A 25,807-nucleotide genomic window follows, 5' to 3' on the forward strand; every position below is an offset into this window, starting at 1 on the left:
CTGGTATGGTTGTAATCTATTAAATGCAAATAAAGCTTTTCAAACACAAAAGAGCTGTGGAACACACACAAAAAGAATGCATTTGGCTAAATACATTACATTCACCACAGTAAAATATACCTATGATTCCCTACAAATAGTAAACAAACTCTACCTGAATCTTTCAAAGATGACTTGACTTCAATGTACGCTTCCTTTGCTTGTTCACAACTGGTTATATCCAACTGGAGAAGAGAGAGTCTTGGGGAACAGGCGTTTCTTAATTCATCTGCACCTTTTCCTTTCTTATTCAGAACTCCAGCAAACACTTGAAACCCCAATTCATCAAGGTGCTTCGCTAATGCATATCCTAAACCAGAGTCACAGCCTGCAGGACAAACGTGAGAAAAAGCAAATGAGTTGAGACTGTTTAAAAATGACACTCCTCAACCATCCAGGACCTTTCCTGGCAACAGTACTTATACAGACACTAGTTTTTAAACGTTTTTCCAAAGTAATCTCCTTATGCTCCCAGCCCTTTGTGCCAGCTTTAAAAATTGGTTATATTTTTGTTCACCATCTCGCATGGTTGACCGATATTAAATTCTATATTGCGAATAGTACAAATTCAACAAGTTTCCACAAAGGTAGAAAAACAGCAAACAGCTTTTTCAAACCAAACTTACAAGCACATAGCATTAAAAAGAACCATATTTTCAGACCAGGTAATCTTTTGTAGGATAAATCCAGAATCTCTAATTCGGTAATTGGAACATCAGCAAGCCTAAAAGCAATAAGTTAGCATGTAGCAGGCAAAAAATGGACAATGAGGATTTGTTTTCTTATATAAAACAGGACACCTGCTGTTTGCAAGCAATGTGGGCCATTGAAATAATCAACCTTGATGGATATTCAACATATCATTTACTTGCTAAAAAACACAACCAAAAGACAGACCGATAGGATGTAATGCTGAAGTGATTTATACCAAACCCAATGAGAACATACAAACCGTGGAGCTAAGAAACCAGAAGTGGTCACTAATGATACTGAATGTATATTTTCCTCCAGGATGTTGGGCCCTAGTGAAGCCAGATGTACTGCTATTCATAGAACAGCTCATGGCGCCAAGGCTGGCGGAGCCAATAAAGATTGCAATAAAGTGTATACACGGAGGGCCTTGGACTGTCAAAAATGAATGCACATTAGTGTGTGGTGATTTTAATTCCAAAATGCATCCCTTATTGCTGAATCCAAAGCTAAATGACGAAGTCAGCATATGAAATATTTCTTCCCCTTCCAAAGAGCATCACGTTCGTACAGGGAAAGGTGAATTCATGTCTGAAACTCTAGTTGAGGGAGTTATAGGTCCATTGAATGTCCAAACTCCGTCAGACAATACCCCAAAATTTGCATTCAGATCCGGGAACCGGCAAAGTGTTATTGACTATAGGGCAATTAACATCAAAGCATGGCCCTTTGTTGTCAATATGAAAGTGCACAAAAGAATTGAAAGTGATCACAATCCTCCACTCTTCGATACAGTGCACTCATACAGAGCTCTCTCACTTCTCAATCGATACAATTTGTAGAGGGTCAAAATGATGCCTTGCCACCACACAGGAGGACCATTGTGGCCAACAGATTAATATTTCCAGAAGTAAATTGGTGGCCCTGCAAGCTTTGGTTATAAACACTGATTTGGAGATGGGGGAGTTGAAATTGAAAGAATTTGAAGAGCTATTGGCACAGACGGCTGCAGATAGACAAGCATTTGCAATGCAAAAGGTCTCACTTTTCCAAGAGTTTAAACTGTTAATAATATCTGTTTGTTAAAGAACAAAAATGGATCTTTAGACTGTCCACAGACTCCAGGGGCCTGAATGATGAAATTCCTTGGACTATGCTGTGACTTATTTACTATGTACCTGATCTACAAGAGGGGGACTTCAATTATTTCTCTCATACATAACCCCGGTTCTCCGAATATTTATATTTATTCAGCAATAATTATTCATACCATGTATCGATACCATTTGCTGGCCATTCATACATCACTTTGGCACCACTATTTCAAAAATGTATCATACCATGTATCAATACTATTTGCTGGCCATTCATACATTACTGGCACCACTATTTCAAAAATGAGAACCTTCAGAAAAGGTCAGACCACTTTAAAGCTCACATAATTAAACGTGGCTTGCTTATAGATGGTCTGACACTACTGAAAGTATGATAGAATCTTGGATCATTTCGTTGGTTTTGGATAACTCTTTGGTTGTTCCATAGAGACTGTTCTAAAGGGACTGAATTTATGAAAGATCCGTGTACCAACCCAGTATCTTCATCCTTTGGGAGTGTGTTAATTGGCACAATAACAAACTATCATTGCATCCTTAATAACTAACTGCAAATGGGCCATAGTTTAAGTCTCATTATAAATATAGTGATCATATAAAATGAGTTAATATACTATATTGCTCTGAATAATACACGCAATGGCCTTATTAATACACTTGGCACATAGGTTATGCATACTCCCCTTCAAACTATTTAATTCTCTTTTCCAATGAAAAGACAGGAGATCGAACTCTTGGCTCCCAGTAAACAGGACTACAACTCCCACCGCTTTGTAGCCCTTTACACTCTTGCGATACTAAGCATTAGACATTTAGTCAGACCACGATACATCGGTACGAATCTTCCTGCCGACTTGGGTCTTTTATCCATCCAACTGATATAAGGCCAGGCTCTTTGTAACACACAAGGTACTAATATATGCTATACAAAATCTCTCATCTATTTAAATTCAATTTTAAAGTGCCAAACGGTAGGATCGAACTCCTGTCTCCCAGAGGTGAGAGAACTACAATTCCCTGAGCTGCATTGACGCTTTGTAGTTCATTCTGCTCTCGCGAGACTAAGCCCTAGGGAGATCACGCTATGCCGATATGAATCCTCTGGGCGGCCGGGCTTTTAGATTCATCTGACTAATCAGGTAGTGTTTATAGCCTTACCCTAAATGTTGGGCTTCCTACAATATACTAATGTGCACTCAATCAATAGACCATACGGCCGAGAATGCGTATAACGAGCGCATTGATTGGCCTTTGTTTTGTACCCAATGTTTACCTACCTGTCTGTTAGGTGACTGAAGATGTTAGTAATATCCAATAAAAGACCTTGTTACTCTCACGTTCGTTGCCTCCCCAACCTCAGGAATTGCCCTGGGCAACGACGGAGAGGAAAGCGAGAGATGAAGCTGTAGGTCATATTATTTAACTCCTACCGATGTAATACTTTTTTAATTCTTGATGGTGAGACACTGAAGGGAGAGAGTTTCCTCCCCCCTTCTTAGATCGTTTAGGCAGAGATCCTGTGGGTGAGCCTAGTTGGGAACTGTTTGTGAGAATTAGCTCTATAGCTAAGACAGTTATAAGGAACTCACTAGAGATAGAAAGGAGTACCCCTTTTCTTTCCTCCTAATGTGAGTATCGCTTCTTTCCTTACCTTTTTAGAGCGTGGCCTCCCTTACCCTGAGCTTGGTCCAGGCGAGGTGAGGTAATATCCCCTGTCATTATGGGTGAGTGAGGAATCCTGGTTGCCCTTTACACATTTTCAATATAGAAATATACCCAATGCACTGATACCATTTTGCATCTCTTTGTAGGTGATTAATGAACCAGATGACATGGAGGAAAAGGAACTCATATCCTTTATGTTGTTACCTTATTCACAGTTTATATGTTTTTTTGTGAAGTTCACAATAGCAGTTGCAAAAGAATCTTTAAGAAAAGAGGCCCTGAAGAATGCCTTAGGTGGTGTCCCCCTGTATGGCAGAAACATGTCGGCCCACAAGCAGTTATTTGTTTATATTGCTTTTTTGCGCTGTTCTGGTTTTTAATCAGAAAGAGGCTTACACTTATTAAAGTTGTCTTACTGTTTGCTCTCTATTCCACTTTTAATTATCACTTTTGTTTATACACTCACGCTTTGCACTGCACTTGGTCCCGTTTAGTGATCCCACGAATGGTCTACAAGTAACTTGTGGGTTTTGACCCCAGTTCTGCTGGGTGGGTCTGAAAGCAGTCTCAATGATCTAGAGACATCTCAGCCCAACCTTTGGATGACCAGATGAGAAAATTAGATCACTAACAAGATTTTGATGGAAATCCATCTCTGGATCTTGGGTCTCACCTACGTTTGCCGGTGGTCAGATGCGTTGGGTTACCAACTCTGTATAAAACATATTGGTTATTTATGTTGTACATTGGTGACTTCTTAGCCTCATAAGTTGAGAGTATATGATTGACTCTTTGTTTCCTTTTTCAGACCCCCTGGTATCTTTGTAATTGTAATGATAATGTATTTCATTTATGTGTTTTGAAAACCTGCAAGCGGTGCGTAAACATGCACTTTGTACTTATCGTCGTTGCTTACTTGAAGCAGGGCTGGTAGTAACTGCACCTCTTTTGCAGCCAGCCTTGCTTCTCCTAAGTAAGGACTACAAGTAGAAAGTGTGTATTTAGCACCGTTTGCAGGTTTTCATAACACATCATTAAAAAGGCATTGTCATTTACAATGCCAACAGTTCAAACGTTTGCAAAAATGCGAAACCTATTACATTGCAAAGACTTGTTCTAGACTTGAATTACTATTGGTTAGCAAGACCTTTGGCTTCACCCAGAAAATATTACCAATGCTAGTTTTGATTTGGTAACAAAGTGTTACTGGGCACAGGTCCACAGCTAAAAAGTTTTATACTATTCAAATAAGACCACATTTTTGACCCTTTATTGGATGAAATTATCCCAATGGAAAAAAAATCTCTTTACTTCAAATTCCAATTGTACTTTGCCGACCGGTTTAATAATCAAAAGATGGTCACCAAAGCTTGTCGAGAGAGCAGATCTGTGCAATGCTCTTTAGGAGGTTCAGAAACAATTATCTATTTTTGGTTACTGTGTCACTAAACGTTAAGCATTCAGAAATATTATTTACGCCCACTTTTTCTTAAATATGATATTAGAAATTGCATTGAAGCCCTGGCCATATCATCGTACAACCATGCTGCATGGAAGACAAGAGTCTGAGATCAGAAAACCTTGTTAATATCCCTAAAGTTATACCTGAACTTAAAGGCATAAAGGAATAAAAGGCCTTCTTTCATTTTTAAAACCGACTTTGATTAAAACCAGTGATTTCCCACGCTTTTACAACGCCCCAAGGAAGAAACTGTTAGGAACTTAATTAACTCTCTCCTAGATTCATGTTGCAAAAAATACTATGCGGTTTTCCCGAGATATTTCATTGGAGAAGTCTTTTCTTTGCTGCTAATTTAGTACAATAATACATTGATTCTTCGAGGGGGTCATAGTGAGGGCAGGGCTAACGCATTTGCACTTTATGCTCACAAGCTTTTATAATGTCCCAAGCAAGTGACTGTTCCAAACTTAATTAACTTGCTATTAGATCCACTTTGTAAAAATAAACCATGCAGTCTTTCTTGAAATATTTCAATGGAGAAAGTCTTCTTCCTTGTTCTTAATTTAGTGCAATAATAAATTGATTGTGTGAGGGGTTATTACTGAGGAAGTACTGACACAATTACACTTTATGCTCACAAAAAAACAGCATTGTATCTTACACCATTTATTTATATATTGTTTGCTCTAGAGGACATTGCAGTGGTCTGGACTGGTTTTTGTTGTAGATATTTTCCTTGTAACAGTAGAAATGTCCTTCTTGGATTCATTAATATTTGTTATCATCAAATCGCAGAATCTTACAGATTATATTTAGCATTTTTATCGCTCGTGATTCTAATGCTATTTGTGAATTTCAGACGTAAAGATTATGGGGCATATTACCAAGCAATAGCGATAATTATCGCTATAGCTTGGTTAGAGACAAAAGTTTACAGCTGAGCTGCGGCGATTTTTATCGCAGATAAACCTTGGTATTACCAAGGTTTATCGCAAATGCGATAAAAATCGGCCGCAATGCATGAATATCGCTGAAAAGTCAGCGATATTCATGCATTACCGAGTTAATGCTCTTAGCCATGATATCCACCTGCCGTTAGATAACATGGCTAAGAACTGCTCAGGGCAGATGTTAGCTTTTGGAGATATTCGCGCTTAGCGCAAATATCTCCAAAAGTTGGTAATAGGAGGTAGCGATGTTAGCGACTGTTTCCAGTCGCTAACATCTTGGCACGCCCACTTTGCATGTCATTAGTGATAAATATCACTGACATGCAAATTGGGGCCCAAGATGGTCGTTATCTCCTACTAGCTGTTGCTAACTGGTGTTAGCGACAGCTAGGTAATAGGGAGATAATTTTATCTCCGCTTTCTTGGCTTTTAAAGCCAAAAAAGCGGAGATAAACCCCCTTGATAATATGCCCCTGTGTTTTTAATTGGTATGGCCTATTTCAATCTGTGAGCATTAAAGATTTGATTCAATTATGGTTAGTGTAGCCTACTACTCTACTGCTATTTTTAGAAGGTGTATTGGCACTTTGGCTTTAAATGTGTTTAGGAAGGCAGTTTTAGAACAATTTATGCCCATTTCTAAACCACTGTGGGAAGGAGAAGGGAAAACATCCTGGTTGCGCTTTCCCCACGCACAGCTCCAGCACATCAAGAAGGCAGTGTCTATTAGCTAGCTCAGTTGAGGGCACCTTACCAGATGGCGAGCAAAAATCTCTATGTATTTAATGTCCAAGCATTCGACGGTACTCGTTCGAACCTGCATTGTTGTGCAACATCTTGAAAGGTCCCTTCAGCTGTCCTGGTTGATGGGTATGTATACCCCATGGCCCCAATTACAAGCAGGACGTTACATTCAGATCTGTATATGAACGGGAATTTGCAAATGGATTATAATTGACTTCAATCGTAATGACCACATTCTCAAAATGTATGTCTGATCAGGTTAAACAGGAAGAAAATGGCAACATTTAGCAGCAGAAGCAGCCAGAAGACACAACTGAAGGAAATTGGTGAGGTAAACACCGCACAAAACACCTAGTTCACAACTGAAAAAAAATCAGAACAGGAGGGATTTACTTCATCAAGTAAATATCAGACCCCTTCATTTACTAGGAGTGGTATATATTACCCACTCGTTTGACATAGAGATCTAAATATCATTTCTTCATGTAATCTAGGCTTACTTTGGACCTCCATATCTATATTTGAGCACATTTTGTGGTTCTATCTTTTAGGAGGTGTACCAAAGGAGGCACAGTGACTTTAGTTAGGGGCCTTTATAGGTCACTTTCTGACAAGAGTTACTTAAAGAAATGTAGGCAGTCAGTTCAATGTGAATCCATGTACTAGTTTCTTGCTTTGCTTATTTACATGTATTCACTTTGTACGCATCAGGATCAAACATGCTTTATAGAGGTTGTGTTAAAGTAACAATACAAAGGCGCAAATGCAAACAAGCCAATAGTTAGAAAAGTCATAAATGACACATAAGATTAAGATATCAGATAGCTTCAAATGTGTCATCAGCATTTACAAAGCAGAGATTATGAACCTGAGGCTTGGGAAGGATGAGGTGATGTGCTCTGAGTGCAAGACATCTGGTGAATATTTGCCATGGCAGCTCTTCGTCTAAGTTGGTGTTTAGGGTTAAATGTGCAAGTGCCCTGGGACAGCACTTATGTTGAGGGTAATATTGCTTCAGAGGTGGGGTGTCAGGGGGGAGAAATGTCTAACTCCAGAGGAGGCATCTCAGGATCGCAGTTATGGGTTTTTCAACATAAGAGGTGACAATCTGTATGGATGGAGATGTTCTGCGAGAGTAGGTTGATGACAGAGGAGAAAGGGAGGATGGATTTGTATGGAAATGTGATGAGATGGGCTGTGTGGAAATGTAGGATATTTAGGTGTATCCTACATACAGCTTTAAACAACTATCCATTATGCAACACTGAAAACCTGCCTTACCATTGGCATTTCTGATCAAATTACAAAGAATTCCAATAAGAACCAAAGGAATGCCTCAAAGGATCAATCGCAGATTTAAATTCTCATTGATAATGAACTGCTGCTACAGACATGTCCGAAAAGATATTGAAACAACCATTTTCCTCCATCTGAAATCCTTTAGATTTTACAGCTCTGATAAAATCCTCTCTTTTATGCAAAAATCTCCAAAGTGTACCAAAAATGTATGAAGATATCTTGAGTTTGCTGACTGGAAGAAGGGGACTCTGAAGTCTCTCATTATTGAAAAATCTTCAGCTTTAACTTGCTTCTATGGGAGAACATATTTCTAAACATGTTTAGCAATAAACTTGATAGGATCTTGGCCAGTCCCTTGTCCTTCAGGGATCCCAACAGACAGGAGATTTGTATGTCTGGACCCGTTTTCTACTTCTTCCCGTTTTGTCTGCAACTGCATGATCTCATGTCTTGCTTTAGCTGTACCAAGCTCGGATAACTTTTGGAAATATTCAAAATCTAAAATTCACAGTTCTGCCTATGTCAGCCTGGAATTCATCTGGAGGAGGCTGACATTCATATTGCTGAGCTTAAGTTGAACTTCTGAGCATGCTTTGTCATGAGCATTACTCATTTCACGCAATTCATATAAAATCTGTGCTGTATACACCCCATCTGGGTACTCGCCTCAGGAGCTGAAACCATTGATGTAATTAAAAGATCACTCATCTGGAAGGTCTCAGTGTTCATAATTGGCTTTGCACACTGTACTGAAGTTCCCTGTACCTTGTACAATTTCACTTCTCCTAGTTGTACTGATACATAGTGTGCTGAATTGAGAGCTGCTTGCTCCTGTTGAATCACATCCTGTTGAGTCCCACCCCCTATTGCATCACTGGTGTAACTTTGCTTTCTCCTGACACTCTGTGGCCAAAAAGGGAATCCGTGGGTCTCTCATCGGTGTTCATGGGTTCTTTCACAGGGACCTTGTAGATCTCGTAGAGCTGGTGCACTTCCCTCTACCAGAAAGAGCCATTCCTACGATAGGGCTTTACTGGGGATGAGTGAGAACTCCTCAGCACTGTGCAAAGTTCCAGAGCCAGGGCTTTGAATATCTGTGAGTTCAGTGGATGCTCCTGCAGTGCTGGTACGATTAGAATCCAGGCTATTACCCCTCCTCAGAGCCTGGACGGCTTTTGGGTCTCTCCTGATTGATGTCCAAGACCAGATTTTCCGCACTGTCTCCCATTGCTGTGTTTGGACGAGCTTTGATCATTTTTGCCCCTTTGGGTTTAGCAGGTGTGTGGCCTTTCCCTGTTGTTTCTTTCACTGTGAGCTGCTTCATCGCCCTAAAAATGCCTAGAGGTGAGGTGGCTCATGAATTGCTTCTGAGGGAGAGAGGGGGCCCTCAGATGCCTGCTGCTTAACTGCCTGGCAGATATCACATGTGGAACAGGGTGCAGGAGTACCGGGTGATCGCAAGCTGCACCCTCACCTTGGAGGGCCACCTTTGCTATCACCACAGTGGCCACCATGTGGAGGGGCCACCTATAGTATCCCCTCCGCTATTACTGCTCCTGAAGTCGGCCTCCCCCTTGTCTATGCAAGCTTCTCCAATTGCGATTGTTACTACTGCTTTCAGTTGTGAGCAGCCCTCCTCTGCTGCTCACCTCGGCTATGCTGCTTTCAGTTCGATGTGCTGTGGACCTTCAAGTGTCGCGATCCATCAGACATCACCTTGGTAGTCCGTCTCTTCCTTGCCCAACAGCTGCTTGCCAGACCCTGCTGCTGCTCCATTAAAAAAATGTTTTTAGCCGCTGTATCGTAGGCAGGCTCAGACACCATACCCGGCTGCTGCTGTGGCGACTACCTGGAAGTGCTTTAGTTGCGGAGCATGGCATCCAACCTGTACCAGTCCAACAGTTTAAGCACAGTTGAGCAAGTCAAGGAACTTTTAAAGCAGCAGTGTCGACGGTAACACTCAAAACAACAAGCAAGAGGTCTATAAATTCTCATACAGTATTGAGTAAATGTTTTTTGCAGGACCATGATGTACAATGGCAGAAAGTGGTGGAATTATTAGCTTCTCCACCATTAAGCATTTATTATTGATATTGGTTATCTCTGGAAGATGATTTTCCATGTGCTATTCCAATAGCACCCACTTTAGAGGGAAGGGGGCACCATGTCATGGCGCCTTAACACAGGGAGGGATGTGTAGAAGAAGGGAAAGGGAAGTGTCCACGAAGGTAGGAGGGTAGGGAACTATCCAAGGTGCCTTAGGCATGGAGGTTTCAAGAGACAAGGACAGTTCAAGGGCGAAGAGGGTCACGGGGATGTGGTATAGGTTGGGGCAGCATCTAAAAAAAAATGATCTGAAATACTGAGAAAGTATATTGGGTATATCTGCGGGTTGGTTCCAGAAGTGAAGGGGGTGGTAAAAAAAGAAACTACCAATTGAACTGGACACTACATCCACGACTTGTCTCCTGAAGGTCAAAGCCTGAGGCTCCTAGAAATCATACATACATCAAGCTCCAGTGTAAAATATTTTGAGCACCAATTGAGTCTGAGCAGTCTCATTTTACTTTTGAGGAACATTCTGGCTTTAAATGTGGTGCTCTGGTTAATATTGTACAATAGGGGTGGTGAGATAAAAAAATGTTTACTTTACCAAGTCTCTTGAAATTTAAAAAAGGATATCTCTAATGGCCCTAGGCACTTGGAAAAATGTTGCAGTGCTTTAAAACATGGGAACTGAGTCTATAAAGGTCCCGCTTATCCTTCACAACTACAGTCTGTAGTGAAAGTACCCAACAGACAAACAAACATTGAGCAGGGTATAGAGGCTTGCCCCTCTCGGACAGCCAAGTACAGGAAGCTTAATATCTACTGACCAGGTTCAAGTTATTTTCAGCAACATTTTCAGGGACAGGTCTAAACTTTCCAAATATTTAATACCCATACGTTCTGAAATTCTCTTGCACTCCTTTTTCCCTGTTTATGTATTTAACAACGGAAAAATGGTTCTGCTTAACTATGTGAATGCAATTTCAAAATGCCTTTGGGTAAGAATACAACAATATTTTGGACCACGAACACTCAAAACATCTACAGCAAAATGATGATAGGAATATCCTGTGGTATTTATTATCCTAATATCTAAATCTGATAAGGATTGTATAGGTTTGTATTGCAAAAGATATTAGGCATTTCACTGTAAAAAAGCTCCCCAATCAAATTATAATTCTATAGATTCATACATCGCCCTCTTAAAGAACACATTAATTCTTGATGTCTAACTCCGAAAGCAGCTCACACTCTTGAAGCGTTCTGCTACCTTATGATTATTTAATACCTTCCAGGCAAGCTGAACTAATCAATTAACAGTTCACTTCATCCAATCTTGTTCATTTTCCCAGAAAAATATTATTCGGGCAGTGACTGGCTGAGAGCTTCAAGCAGGGCAATTATCATTGCTTAAGTGAGTTTACCTCCAGCTCAGTAGATATATTTATTCATTGACTTCATCACTGAGAAAATGAATGAAACTGGTCATCTTCCAAATCTCATACAGATATTTGAAATTCTTTTTGAGAAATTAAGACAATATATAACAATCAAATTATTAGTGGGCTATCTTTACAAATCTGGGGGAGTGAACTAGAATACAGTCAAATGCAGTCACACTGTTCCAACTTGCCAAGCCCATTTGACCTATCAAATCAGAGTTATTTCTGGTCTGTTAATATTAATAAGTATACTTAACCTAATATCCATAGACATCATGTACATATAAAGTTATCATACAGGAAAAAAAGGTATTCAGTATTATAAACTTTGCAGTCTCAGCCTAGTGGTCTATCTTCTTACTGAGGCAGGCCCGCCATAGCAAGACTTGATTGAAAGTTAAGGGTATGCATTCCATACACACCGTGGAGGGGTTGAAACATTTTCAGGATTCCTTAGATGGAAGCAGAAGCAACTAACAAGGTTTCAAAACACACAAAAACTAAAGCAAAATGTGGATTTGTATGAAATAAAATTGTGATTTTTGCCTGTGCTCTCAAGTTGAAAGATAAATAAAATAATGTCAAGATAATTGAAAATGGACATTATCTGTAGTGGTATGAATTTGGATCCTACCTAGTAATCCTAACAGAAAGAATCAACACACACCACGCATAAAGTACTTCAGGAGAGGAACCTTTCCTTCTTTTTGAAACCTAGCTGAAATCAAATGCTGGCAGTCTACCAGTAGGTTCATCCGGAATATAGGAACTACAACATTACCAATCGCAGCCTTGTTTTTGGAGTCCTTCACTACCCTTAAAGAGGAACTTTTACCTCCTACAAGTATTGACCATTAAATAAACAAGGGTACGTGACCAAGGAGATGCCCAAACATGGACCCTGTGCTCACTGGAACTTTTGGAGCAGGGTCAAGACTGATTTGCATTTGTCAAGGTCCAAACTGAGGTGGAATGGTGGGCAAAAAAAATCAATAGGTTGGAATGCTAACCCAAGTGATTGCCAGAGGTTCGACCTTTTGCAATCATTCCTCCCACCACCCTTTGTGTGTTTATAAAATAAACACATTGAAACTCCTAAATGAGTTGTTTCCAAAAAGCAGCCACATAACTCATTGGTCTAGTCATTCAATTTGAATTTTAAAAAATCATTTAAATTCATATTGTTCATCACTTTGTTGTGCCGTGCAGACAGGTGCACTATTTTGAAAACTTTTATTTAAATATATTGGGAATACAATTAATTATAAACAGCAAGGGTAGAGTAACAAACCACACTACAATCATTAACATCAGCCAATACAAAATGTCTGGTATTCAGACAAAATATCGGGTCAGTTGAATTGACTGACACAATTATCGACTTGATAATATCGTGACACAGAAATATCGACCCCAAGAATATCGTGGACAAGAATTTTGATTTTAAAATAAGTAATATCGTTGTTTTTTGAAAAATTAAAGTTATAAATATAATGTGCAAAAAAGTAGTTGTTTAAAATATTGCTTTTGAATAAGTGGTATGTACTTTAGTAAATATTTTAAATATATGTGATGCATTTTTTGTATAAGTATTGTTTATGTTTTTAATATATGTGTTAAGATTTTAGTAATTCTTAATTTTATTTAATCAAATTTTTTTTGTTCCATAGCGGGTTGTGGGGTTATAAGGGAATAGGGTGGGAAGTAATTTAATGTACAAAATTAATGATTATTTTTCATTTATTAATGTTCTTTTAATTGATAATTTATAGTGTTAATGCTGCTTTTGATTTATTTATGGTAAATTTTATGTGTCGATTTTGGGGTTTTAAAGAGGTAAAAGGTGAGAAGTAATGTATCTTTAATTGTTAATTAGTTGTTTATCAATAATAACTAATTGATAATTAATTATGGTAATTGTGTATTTTCTTTTGGTTGCAGGTTGTGGGGATTATAGGGATAAAGGGTGGGAAGTATTTTTATAAAGTAATTAATTAGTTGATAATTAATAAGTAATTGATAATTAATTTAGTTAATTGTTTAATTACATTTTTTGGGGCTGTGGGCTTTGGGTTCATAGGGGTAAAAGGTGGGAAGTAATTTATTTTGGGGTGGGGACTATATTAATGTTACTTTCTTTATAATTAGTTGTTAAATACTATTAGTTATTTAATTGAAAATACATTGTGTCATTATTTTTTTTAATTTAATTTTAGATGCTTGTTATGAGGATTATAGGGGTAAAGGATGAGAAGTTAATTCATTTTTATGAGTTTTAATTTGGTTTTTAAATAATTTTGTTTCATTGATAATTATGTTAATTGTGCAAAAACGCTTTTTGATTTTAGATAAGGATTGTGAGTTTTGTGGTGTTATAGGGTAGGAAGTAAACAAACTACATTTATGTCATAAATAATATTTTTGTTAAATCATTTCTAAATATAAATATTTATTTGTATGAAAATATTTTATGTAATATAATATTTGTAGGTATTTGTGATATGTATTTAACATCATAATATGTTTCTATTTTTAAAATTGTTATTGAATGTATATTTATATATTTATTTTTACTTTGAATTTTTTTTTATTTTGTTGATTATATTTGCTTTACTTTTTAATTATGAACTGACTGGAGTGGGAATAGTAAATGTTACCCCTTCACAATCCAACACTTTCCCTACTGTTGCACTCACTGGAGTGGGACTAGTAATTTATACCCCTTTGCTATCCAACACTTTCCCAGCTGTTGCACTCATTGGAGCGGGAATGTAAATTTTTACCCCTCTGCAAGCCAACATTTTCCCTACTGTTGTACTGACTGGAGTGGGAATAGTACATTTGATCTCTCCGCTATCCAACACTTTCCCTATTGTTGAACTCACTGGAGTGGGAATAGTAATTTTTACCCCTCCGCAATGCAACACTTTCCCTACCGTTGCATTGACTGGAGTGGGGATAGACAATTTTATCCCTCTGCAATTCAGCACTTTCTCTTCTGTTACACTCAGTGGAGTGGGAATAGTAAATTTTACAAAGAAAGTATAGGAGGCCCCCTAATATAAAGTCTGGGACCAGGGGAATGAGATTTAAGAAAGTTACAATGTCCCTAAAGTCAAAACGTCCCGTGAAAGTGATCAACCGGGAGTTAGTACCCACTGCACTTCATTTAATTATTAGGCGCAACCACCAAGTACATATAAAATTGTTATATAAATCACAACAATTCAGGTATGTATAAACCCTAGACTGGAAAACAGCATGCAGTTATAACAATCACTCAGAGGCAGTTTTATGTATATTTGTGACAAGTTAAAGCAATACAACAAAATAGATTAAAAAGGAACATAAATTTATTACACTTCACAAATTATTTTTTTTTTTGTTTTCATACAATTGTTGAGTACACCATGTTTAACAAAAATACAATATATTGCACAATACATTACAAATGTTTTTGAGAACACAAGTCGATGCGGCGTTTCGGTTAAAAACCTTCTTCAGGACAGTTTCTCAAACAATGTAAAAGTTTCTCACTCAGATATTCATTCTGAGTTCGGGATCGTTAAAAAAGAGGAGGTGTCCTGTTTTTGGTCCACACTCAAGACTACAAATATCCCAATTGATCAGCCAGGGTATAGTTGTAATTGATATTGTCTTTTTCTCAGGTCTGTCGATTCCACACTGTGTCGGAGGGGCTACCGATTGGTTTACATAAACTAGAGATGGGCTTGTTAAATCGCTGTAGCCGCGTGCTAAATATGCTTCATCAGCTAGTTCTAGTCCTAACGATCTCTAGAACATCTAGATTAGAAAAAACAGCCTCCCTGCTCCTCCGATCGCAGCGTCTGGGGGTTCTGTTATATTAAGTGAAAGACTGTTTTTTCGAATCTTTTGCCTTTATTGGAGGGAGATTTGTAAGTTACATTTTTATCCAGTCTTAGGGGTCCATTACGATGTCGAGTGGATCGCCACCGCCATGGTGGCGGTGGCAAACCGCCCAACATTCATGCCCGCCTGCCACCCATTTCCCCCCGCCATATTACTATGGCGGGGGGACCGCGGCAGACGTAAACACCGTCTGCCACTTTTCCACCCCGGTCGCCTTGCGGCCGGGGCGGAAAATGTTTAATATGGTAGTGGTGTCTATTCCATGGCGGCAATGCCGCCAGGGAAAGGCATGCGGAGACTCCCTGCGGGGGCCCGTTGCTTGCCCCCCGGGACTCCAGGGGGAGGGGGGTGCACATGGGGGTACCTATGGTACCCCCCGCATTTCAAAGTGCAACATGGCAGGCACCACGCGGTGCCTGTCATGTTGTGCTTTGAAATGCACCGCCCACTGCAATGGTAAAATTACAGGATGCGCCCGCCAGTGTGGTGGGCGCATCCTAATTGCCAAGGCAGGACCGCCGCTCCTATGGTGGGCGGTCCCGTTTTGCATGGGGTGCTCGCCCACCATCCTAATGGATGCCTTAATATTAAAGTGTTGCGGTAAGTGGGAGTGGATTATCTAAAATATATTTACTTTACTAGTTGGCTTAGTTTTGTTTCAATTGTAGTGGGATTAGTATGTGTATCAAAAGTTATTATTTATTTTGTACTGTTATAATGTAGATTATTATGTTTTGTTTACTTTAAATTATAATATTTTTAATTATTAATATTTGTAATTTGAAAAATAAGTTTCACTAAATGTAAAGATTTTTAAATAGTTTAATCTTTTAATATAATTAAAATGGTTTATTTTTTATAGATTTTATGTTATTGCTATATGTGTATATATAAATACACAAACACAGACGCTAGTTATATTTTTATTTCATTAAATTATAAAATACATTACAATTCTTAGTTTAATAACTGTTTTAAAGTAAATAAATAAATATATATATATATATATTAATTATAATATATGTGTCTAAGATTTTTAAATTAATTGTATTTGTTATATTTGCTAATATATGAAATCAAATTTTTGTTTAATTAATGTTTCCATTATATATCTATATATATATATTATGTATCTCTCTCTCTCTCTCTATATATATATATATATATATATATATATATATATATATATATATATATATATAAAAATATACATACTTACCATTATAAATATAGGATGTCAATATTTTGACATTGAGTATATAAAAAGTGTGGTGCAACAATTATTAATTCTTTTTTTACTAAATGCAAAAGGTCAATATTTTGGTTATTTTCATCTCAGTACTCTGGATCGCCATCAGGACAATTTAGTTTACTTTTTTATTTTTTTTATTTATGTAGTTTACTTTTTTGTTGGACGACATTAAAGTCAGCACTGTGCAAGGCTGATTCTGCGCACACAACAAACCTGTTTGCCTAAGTCTTCCTACCTCACAGTGCAGCATCTGTACCCTAAACCCGACCAGGTAAAAAATGGAGTGTTCATCCTCAGAACATGATAACCCTGACTCCCAGAGGAAATTGTGGTAACAGATCTAGAACTACTCCTGCATACCCAAAGATACACAAGAAATACTCAGCAAGGAGTTTCAATATTTGAATCATTGTGATTCTTGTATAAAAAATGTGTGCTGAAATAATCAATAGAAGGAGCAGTATAACGTCATTAGCTTTAAGAGAATGGAGAAGATAAACAGTTCAACCATTATGCTGTAACAGAAAATAATTGTAGGATGATTTAACTCCCTCGTTACCTGGCGGTGGCATCAGGGTGCCCGTCTTGGTGGAGAATTGGGCATCATCCATTGCAGGAGGTAAACAAGAATCAGCTGGCCTGGAATTCAGGCAAATTGCAAATTCTAAGTGCCATCAAAAGGCTCCTAATTAAACATGGAAGTGATGTGGTTTATATAATAAACATCACCCACGTTGCCATTCCGAAGCGCCATTCAGGCCGCTATTGATGATTCTTTTATGATAGCTTAGTCACTGAGCGGACAGTAACAACATTTTGTGCAGGAAACTTAGCCCTTGTATAGAATGTTCAAGGTAGTTGGTAATACGCCTACAAAGCCATTTCAGAGAATATTATCCTGCACAGGCACATAAGCAAATGTGTGTCAAATGTGAGCGTGTTTATAAGAAAAGAAAGCAACCTAAACATGGGAGTGTGTAAAATGGTATACCTGCTTGGGTCTAAAATGTGACCACACAACAGTATCCCCCAAAAAGTCCAAAACATTTATTTCTATAACCAATGTTGCAATAAGTCACTTTCAGTAAAACAATGATTTGGTCCAAATATCATGCTTTTGGTCATATTTAGGCTGATTAAGGGAGTTCACAAAATCCCCAATCTTAATAATGTAGCCATTGCTAGGCCACATTTACCCCAAGATTAACAGGTTAACCAAATCAACATACTCCACAGTGGTTTTCCAATTGTTTTTTTCTGACAAGGATATGAATAACTTACACATTAACATAGAATAATCACATTTTAAACTCTATAAACCCATTCAGATTATTTTTAATAAATACACTAATGCATTCTGTCTGGTGTAAATATTGTAACTATTATACGTATAAAACATGATAGTATCAACAGTGTATGTTTAACTAACTTCTGATGTCCTGTGTCCTGTCCTAGTACTTCCAGCTTCTCTTAAATTTCTTCATTGACTCCACACCTTCTGCATATATTTTATTTAGCATTTCTACTTTAGACATTTTCTTTGACCATTGTTGTACATAGGTGGACTCGTTGACATACATTTATCTATTATTCTTGAGCCAGCCAGTCCTATTTGTTAATGGTAAATTGCTCTGTTTCAATTAGAATTTGAGCAAATCAAGCACACAGCTCACCAACGCCCAGCAGAGGTTAGGATTCCCCTGATTTCCCAATACCATAGAAAGAAGAAAAATGTATAAGCCTCATGTGTTTTGTTTTTGTTACTTTGGAAATAAAGGGGCTTAATATATTTCTAATTACTTCAACAGACATTATCATGTATTCAATTCCTCTAGTGACAGGGGCAATCTACCTCCAAACTAGCTTAAGCAGACATGTTGTACAGCCTAATGTTTGATAGCTCTCACATTTCCTGCATATTGTTTGAAATTACGCTACTTATCATAGAATTTACTGTGGTTAAATTATAACAATAAGCTCAATGGGCAGACTAGCTAATGAGAACACAAACATTGACAAAATTGGCCCTCCATCAGGGGCCCATTATGGTTCGAGGGAACAGGCTTAAATTATGTGCCTTGGGAGGAATAAATTATGTGCCTTGGGAGGAAGCGCAGCGGACGAGCGCAGCGGGCGCGACGATTGCGCGCCGAAGGCGCGCCTAAGGCAAGCCCGTCTGCGCCTGTCCGCGACTGGCCGGGGCTAGGGGCTTGTCACTCTGCCCAGCGTATCATCTATTCCCCCAACCAATTGCGAAACCTCCAGGGACCTTGGCCTATTATGGCCTCAACACTTTCCCGTATCTCCTCTCATGGACTCTCCCCCACCACCACCCCCCTTATTCCCCCTCCCGCTGTTGGGACCCCCTTCCTGCCCTGTTGCACTGTCCCCCAATCAACTCTTAAAACACTTAAAGTTTTCTATCTTAACACCCGGTCGGCTGTCGCCCATGCGCATGAGCTCTCGATCCTGCTAGATCTCCATGCCCCAGATCTCCTTTTCCTCACGGAGACTTGGTTCTGCGATGACTCCCTCCCCGCCCTTCTATCCACCCTACCGGCCACTTACTACGCCCTTAGGGCGGATCGCCCTCACGGCAAAGCTGGGGGCGGTGTAGCGGTCATCGCACGTACCGACCTACCTTTCCAAACTTTATCAATGCCCAACATCGCGACCTCTGAATTTTTGGTGATTCATACTACCTCCATCTCTCCTCCTCTGACCTGTTTTCTTACCTACCGTCCTCCTCAATCCCCGCTACAATTCCTCTCTGACTTTCTGGATGTCCTAGCCACAATTACAATTAATAACTCCTCCATTCTGCTTCTTGGAGATTTTAACTTCTGGCCATCTGACCCCGCAGAATGTCCATCCTCCAAGGAATTCTCTGAAACTCTCCACTCCCTTAATTTTACATCTTTTGTTCAATCACCCACCCACATCAAAGGTCACACGCTCGATCAGATCTGGTCCCTGAATTGCCCTGTGGAATCCCTATCAGTCACGCCCTGCCCTTGGTCTGATCATCACTTGATCTCCTTTTCTCTTCCCATTCTTCCCCCTACCAAGCCCCCTTACCCCAAAAACACCTGGGTCCGATCATGGAGTCGAGTTAACCCAGACAGTTTCTCTCTCCTTCTTAGTTCCTCCATTCCCTCCCTGCACGGCCTTTCCACCTCCTCCCAGGTGGATGCCATAGATAAATGGCTCTCCTCTGGCCGCGACTCCGTTGCCCCGCTCAAACGCATTACCTCCAAACGGGAGAAGGACGCCAATCGATGGTTTACCGTCGAGCTTAAAACCATCAAACTTAAAGTACGTCGCGCAGAACGGGCTTGGAGAAGAAATTATTGCCCCATTCTGAAATTGGAGTATACCAACACTCTTACCCAATATAAAAAAGCCATCTTGGAGGCCAAAACATCATACTTCTCCTCTAAAATCCTAGCTGCGGAGAACCAGACCAAGGAGATATTTACAATCGTTCACGACCTGGCATTCTCGGACAGAACAACCCTCAAGCCTGCCCCGTCTGAAGAACTCTGCCTCTCCTTGAATGACTATTTTATCAACAAAATTACCACCATCAAGGCCAACATTCCCCCTCCCTCCCCTTCCTTTGTGGACCCTCAATGCCCCCCTCCCAAGGGCGAACTCACCACCTTTTCGCCCATCACTAGAGAAAGTTTGGCCACCCTAGTGCCTTTGGTCAAGTCTGGTTCTCCTCTTGACCCTTGCCCAGCCCATATTCTCCGTCACATCTTTGTGACCTGCCCGGACCCCCCCCTCCATCTTCTAAATAGCTCCCTTGCCCAAGGTGTTGTTCCCAATTCTTTGAAATCGGCGGTAATCGTGCCCATTTTTAAAAAACCTGGGGCTGATCCTTCTGTCCCCGCCAATTTCCGCCCCATCTCCCTCTTGCCATTTCTGGCTAAGGTACTCGAGCGTCATGTCACCCGCGCTCTGAGTTCCTTTGTGGAGACGTATGGAGTCCTTGCCCCCCGCCAGGCCGGTTTCCGCCCCGCGCACTCCACGGAGTCCGTTGTCATTTCGGTCCTGGACAACCTCAGGGAGGGTATGGACACCAATCAGTACCAGGCCCTTGTGCTCCTAGATCTTTCAGCCGCCTTTGACACGGTTGACCATACCATCTTGTTGTCCCGTGTCAAGGCGGCGGGGATCGGGGGGACCGCCCTGGTCTGGTTGTCCTCTTTCCTGAGTGACCGCACCCAGGCTGTCCGTCTGGGTGATTTTACGGCGGACATCCGGGGAGTGCAGTGCGGGGTTCCCCAGGGTTCTTCCCTCTCCCCCCTCTTGTTCAATCTCTATCTTGCCCCCCTCATCTTTTCCCTTCAACAGATGGAGGTCGCCGTATTTAATTATGCGGATGACCTCCAGCTTGTTTTCAATCTATCCTCTTCTCCCTCCTCTCTGCTAAATTTTCAATCTGTCATGCTTCACATCAGGGACTGGATGAACCACAACCACCTTAAACTCAACCCTGATAAGACCGAGTTGGTGTTGACGGGTGGTTCATCCAGCCCCTGGTCCTCCCTCTTCTGGCCCCCCTCTCTTGGTACTTCTCCTGCTCCCTCCTCCTCTGTCAAAACCCTGGGTATAAAAATCAATTCACAACTCACCCTTCACTCCCAGGTTAGCTCTGTGGTATCTTCCTCTTTTCTTTCCCTGCGAACTATTCGCCGAGTGTCTCGCTTTTTCACCTTTTCTGCTCTCAAGCTTATAATCCTGGCCATGGTGATATCCCGCCTGGATTACGGCAATGCTTTATATGCCGGCATCCCCGCCTACAGCTTGCGGCGTCTACAACAGATCCAGAACCAGGCGGCCCGCCTGGTCTTCAATCTCCCTAAATTCCACCACTCTTCCCCCCTCTTGAAATCACTGCACTGGCTCCCTGTGGGCGCCAGGGTCCAATTTAAGCTTGCAACTACGACCTTTCTAGCTCGACTTGGATTGGCTCCGGCCTTTATCTCGTCCGAGATTACTCCATACGTTCCTACTCGGGAACTTCGCTCGTCTTCCCAATCCCTCCTCACTGTTCCCCGTTTCCGGAGAAAGAAGTGGGGAGGATCTAAATTCGCCACCCTTGCCCCTACCCTCTGGAACTCCCTTCCCCTTGAACTCCGGACCATTACACAGTACCCTCAATTCCGTAAGCACCTTAAGACTTATCTGTTCAAAAAGTCCTTTAACTAACTTTCCCCCACCCCTCTCTGCCTACTAGCTTTGGATCCAGTTAGAGTCAGCGCCAAGAAACCGCTGGTATACGTGCGCTATAGAAATAATTTTAAATCAAATCAATCAAATCAGGCTCCATCTCCTTAAAAACAAAATCAGATTTTTATTTAGGGGGTTATATCTTAAGTCAAATAATGCATTATAATGTTCCAAAACAAAAACTCCCTTGAAATCTTCTGGGACATTTTGGCCATGCAGCTTTAATTGCCCCAAGGATAATTTTGCTTGAACAATTAAATAACAAAGATTTGTGTCTTTGGTGGCTAATTCTATAACCACCGATACTTCAAAATTTCTTGATTTGGCTCAGTGCATTGAAATATTGTTCTTATCTGCCATCATTTAAAGCAGAATGTCATCTGCATGTACTTCCTTTTTGGGTACTGGATGTATTGGAGAACAGATTTGTAGGCTAGTCCAAATCCCACTAGCTAGTGGTTCGATGAATAAAGCAAAGAGAATGGGGAACATGAGTTTCGCTATCTTGTTTCTCTTGAAATCCTAATGGGCCCTGCTGGAGAGGCATTTATAATTGTATTCGCTTCTTGTATGGTTTACAGGTTATAGATTAGCCTTATAAGCTGGGCATTCTGATCTTTCCAAATTTACAAAGAAAGACTCTCAGCTTGCCAAATCAAAAGCCTTTTTGTAGTCTAATATTGCCTGTATATTCTTATGTAAAAAGAGGAGAAGCAAACACATGAAAGGGGAACAATAAAAGGAGAACATTCTAAACTAAAGGACTGGCCTACCAGCCCTCACAATGAAGTACTCTCATTTGCTGGTGCATCTGGTGATCAGAAAATGTCAGCATTTACATGGCAAGATATAAGAGAGCAAACAAGTAATGTGCACTGAACCATTACCACACACAATTCGTTGTTGTGGATTGAAGAGTAGTGTAAATGACAGACAGAACAATGGTTGAACAGAGATGACCCAAAGGCACCATATGTTTTTAGATGTATATACATGTACATAGATGAATGTATGAATTATTTCATTATTTTGTTTTACAAGATCCTGGCAGACAGCTAAGAAAATTCCTCTCCCCAGAGTTTGCCAGAAGCACTAACAAACACCATATACATTCCTACAAGGTCATTTGTGACATTTCAGGTAGCAAAATACACATCTGTAGGTTTTAATACACAGAAATGACCTTCCACCCTTAAACTTAAAAAACATTAAGTTTAACATATTAATTGTGAAAGAATATGTTAAAATCAATAGGCTTTATCATAAATTTTCATAATAAACAGATCCAACATATGAAAACACAATGTCTTTTTCCTAGTGAACCAATCAGAACTGTATCTGGTATCATTGGCTTATCACCATAACCAATTGAGGGCTCCAGTACTGAGTGCAAGCGTTCCTGCAAGAAAAACATCAAGTAACAGTAATAAGATTACATAGTATACAAAATTACAGAAAGCCAATCACAATGCAAAATGAGTCTCTCTAAAGAGGGGCAATATGAGATACCGCCAGAACAAATGGTCTATACCCATGGTTTGTAGGAGGGGGTAAACGGCACCAAATCTGTTACCTACTATGGTAATATGTGAGATTCCATGAATCAAAATACCCATCTATAGGCTTCAATACAGAGTAATATCAATGTATCCTTTAATGCCTATTGACTTTAACATATGCTTTTTACAATCGGTATGTCAGGCTTACTACCTTTATCATAACATTTCATTATAAACAATCAGGGCTATAACCTATATCATTGCTTGTCACCATAACCAACTCTGTACTACTGTGTTGGTTCATAAGCCTCTCCACAAGGCACCTATCAGGTAGATGGGAATAAAGTTAAAAATGTGTTGTCTAAATAATATAAAATGTCTACTAGTTGAGCCTAATAAAGATTACTATAGTGCAAATCCTCTATCCCCATGGGTTTTTTAGGAGTCACCAACACCAACACTTTTGCCTACTACAGTATTCTATTAGATTCCATATAACAAAAAGTCTGTCTAGAGGCTTTAGCAAAGTGTATTAACAAAAAGTCTGTCTAGAGGCTTTAGCAAGAGTGATAACAAGCCAATTGTCTTCAACACATGCTTTTCACAATAAGTTACAGGACCATGTCCTAGGGGTACTCCAAACTGAGAGTAGCACCAGGTGAACTGCGCTGTGGGTTGTTTCATCTCCAGACAGCATTGATGGAATAGAGGACCTGGACTTGCCATTCCTCCACAATGGCTTTCCTCTCTGCACAATAGTTTTAAATAATTGTTATTAGTTTCATTAAAAAAATCTAAGCGTACCCAAAACTATCATTATTAGATTAAAAGTTATAATTAGTAAATCTTATGTAACATGCATTCACAAGCATTCAAACATATTGAGACTATTGTAAATTTCATACGTATCTTAAGTCCACTAAAACGACTACAATAAAACTACAACATGAATCCCCCCACCCACAGTTAACCCCAATCAAGCAAAGTAGTCATAATTCAATTGCCAAAAGATTCCACATGAACAAGTATGTAAAACTAGTACCCATTATCACCCAATATATCTGAATTAAACTAGAATCCCCTTGTTTCACCTGCAAGGACTAAGGTAGCTATTTGACAAATATGTATCTGCTTCCGTGGTTAAACTATCTACAAGTTGTTCCCATGCTTTAACCCTTTCAATTTTTCCTCGCCCTCTTTATCTCATGAAAACACAGCACTCTCCAAACCTGCCCATTTAACATAACCTTAAGGTCAGTAATCCTAGTAGCTAAACGTATGCCCAGGCATGGGTCCCTTGCTCGCTGCACCACTGGATTCAAGCTAGCCTGACTGATGAGGGGTGATATCACAAAACCGGTCCCAGGATACCTGCCTCAGGTTCAGAGGCATGGCTGTTCAGGCAGGCCTGTTCACATGGGGAGCAGGGTCAAGACTAATTTGCACCTGGCTTGGTCAAAAACCGGGGTGACGTGCCAAGCAACCTAGCAATGGATTAAACCTAAATCTGTGACAGGGGCTGGGTGTTTGAAAAGTTTCAACATTGTCCATCATTACATTTTGTGAAGTTGCAGTAATCCAAGTAGGCCTGAGACGGGACACATGCACAATTGTGGCTCACAGCTTAGACTTTGGCAACTCAGTTATTCCCCCCATTTGGTCACCAGTAACACCCCAACTTGTCTGATAATCACATAATACTCAGTCAACTAAATTTAGGGGACCTGCTAGGATGACTGGCGGACAACCCCAAGCTTTGAGGCAAGTTCGCAATACCATTATTCAGTGAATGCTCAGTCACCATCAGTTAGCAAAGCCTTTTGAATGCCTCAGTAGTGTCATTTTTGCCAACCTCTCTTGGATTTCAGTTTTGGTTCTACCCCTCTGTATTGTAAATAATTATAAGCATCTACAGTGTATACATTTTTCTATATATATGCTGTAGTTGATGTAATGTATTGGCTCATAAGAAAGAGTAGCTGTAGGACACTGTGGTATTTGGGTTTACTGGGTTTATGAATTTTTTATAGTACAAAGAAATCAACCTGTGGGTATAGAATTAGGGGTGCATCTTTAATGTTTTCAAAAATGTTAACAACAATAGGTAAACACACAAAAAGGATAAATGGAAAATGAAGTCACTAGTTACACTGACTCATCCTGAGGGAGCCAAGCAAATTCAGTACTTTGGGACTATTGGTAGGCTCTCTTTTTCAAGGAATGTCTTAAGGTGTTGTCTCCAGTTTTCTTCGGACTGTCCTTGGTCCATTTCTGCCATGAGTTGTCAGGAAAGTGTTTCCGAAATCACAATCCTGGCGAACGTACTTGAACACAAGAAACAAATAAACAAAAATAATAGAGGTTGAGTGGGCTATTCGTCTGACACGTTAGTTTAGTGCCACCATCACCACACCTGTCACTCTTGTGCTGTTAGGGCTGCTCTTGTGATTATTCCACTCCCCTCCACCAGTTGTG

General features: G+C 39.9%; 1 protein-coding gene across 1 annotated transcript in view; it reads right to left on the reverse strand.

Annotated features, from left to right (window-relative positions):
- Window positions 1-25,807, reverse strand: part of HSD17B2 (hydroxysteroid 17-beta dehydrogenase 2) — a 342,319-nt gene that overhangs the window by 242,039 nt on the left and 74,473 nt on the right. The window contains exon 2 of the mRNA XM_086945886.1: window positions 155-367. Within this exon, the coding sequence (XP_086802012.1) occupies window positions 155-367 (213 nt within the window). The remainder of the gene's footprint in view (window positions 1-154; window positions 368-25,807) is intronic.

This window comes from Lissotriton vulgaris, chromosome 12 (genome assembly GCF_964263255.1).
Source record: "Lissotriton vulgaris chromosome 12, aLisVul1.2, whole genome shotgun sequence".
NCBI classification, from domain to species: domain Eukaryota; kingdom Metazoa; phylum Chordata; class Amphibia; order Caudata; family Salamandridae; genus Lissotriton; species Lissotriton vulgaris.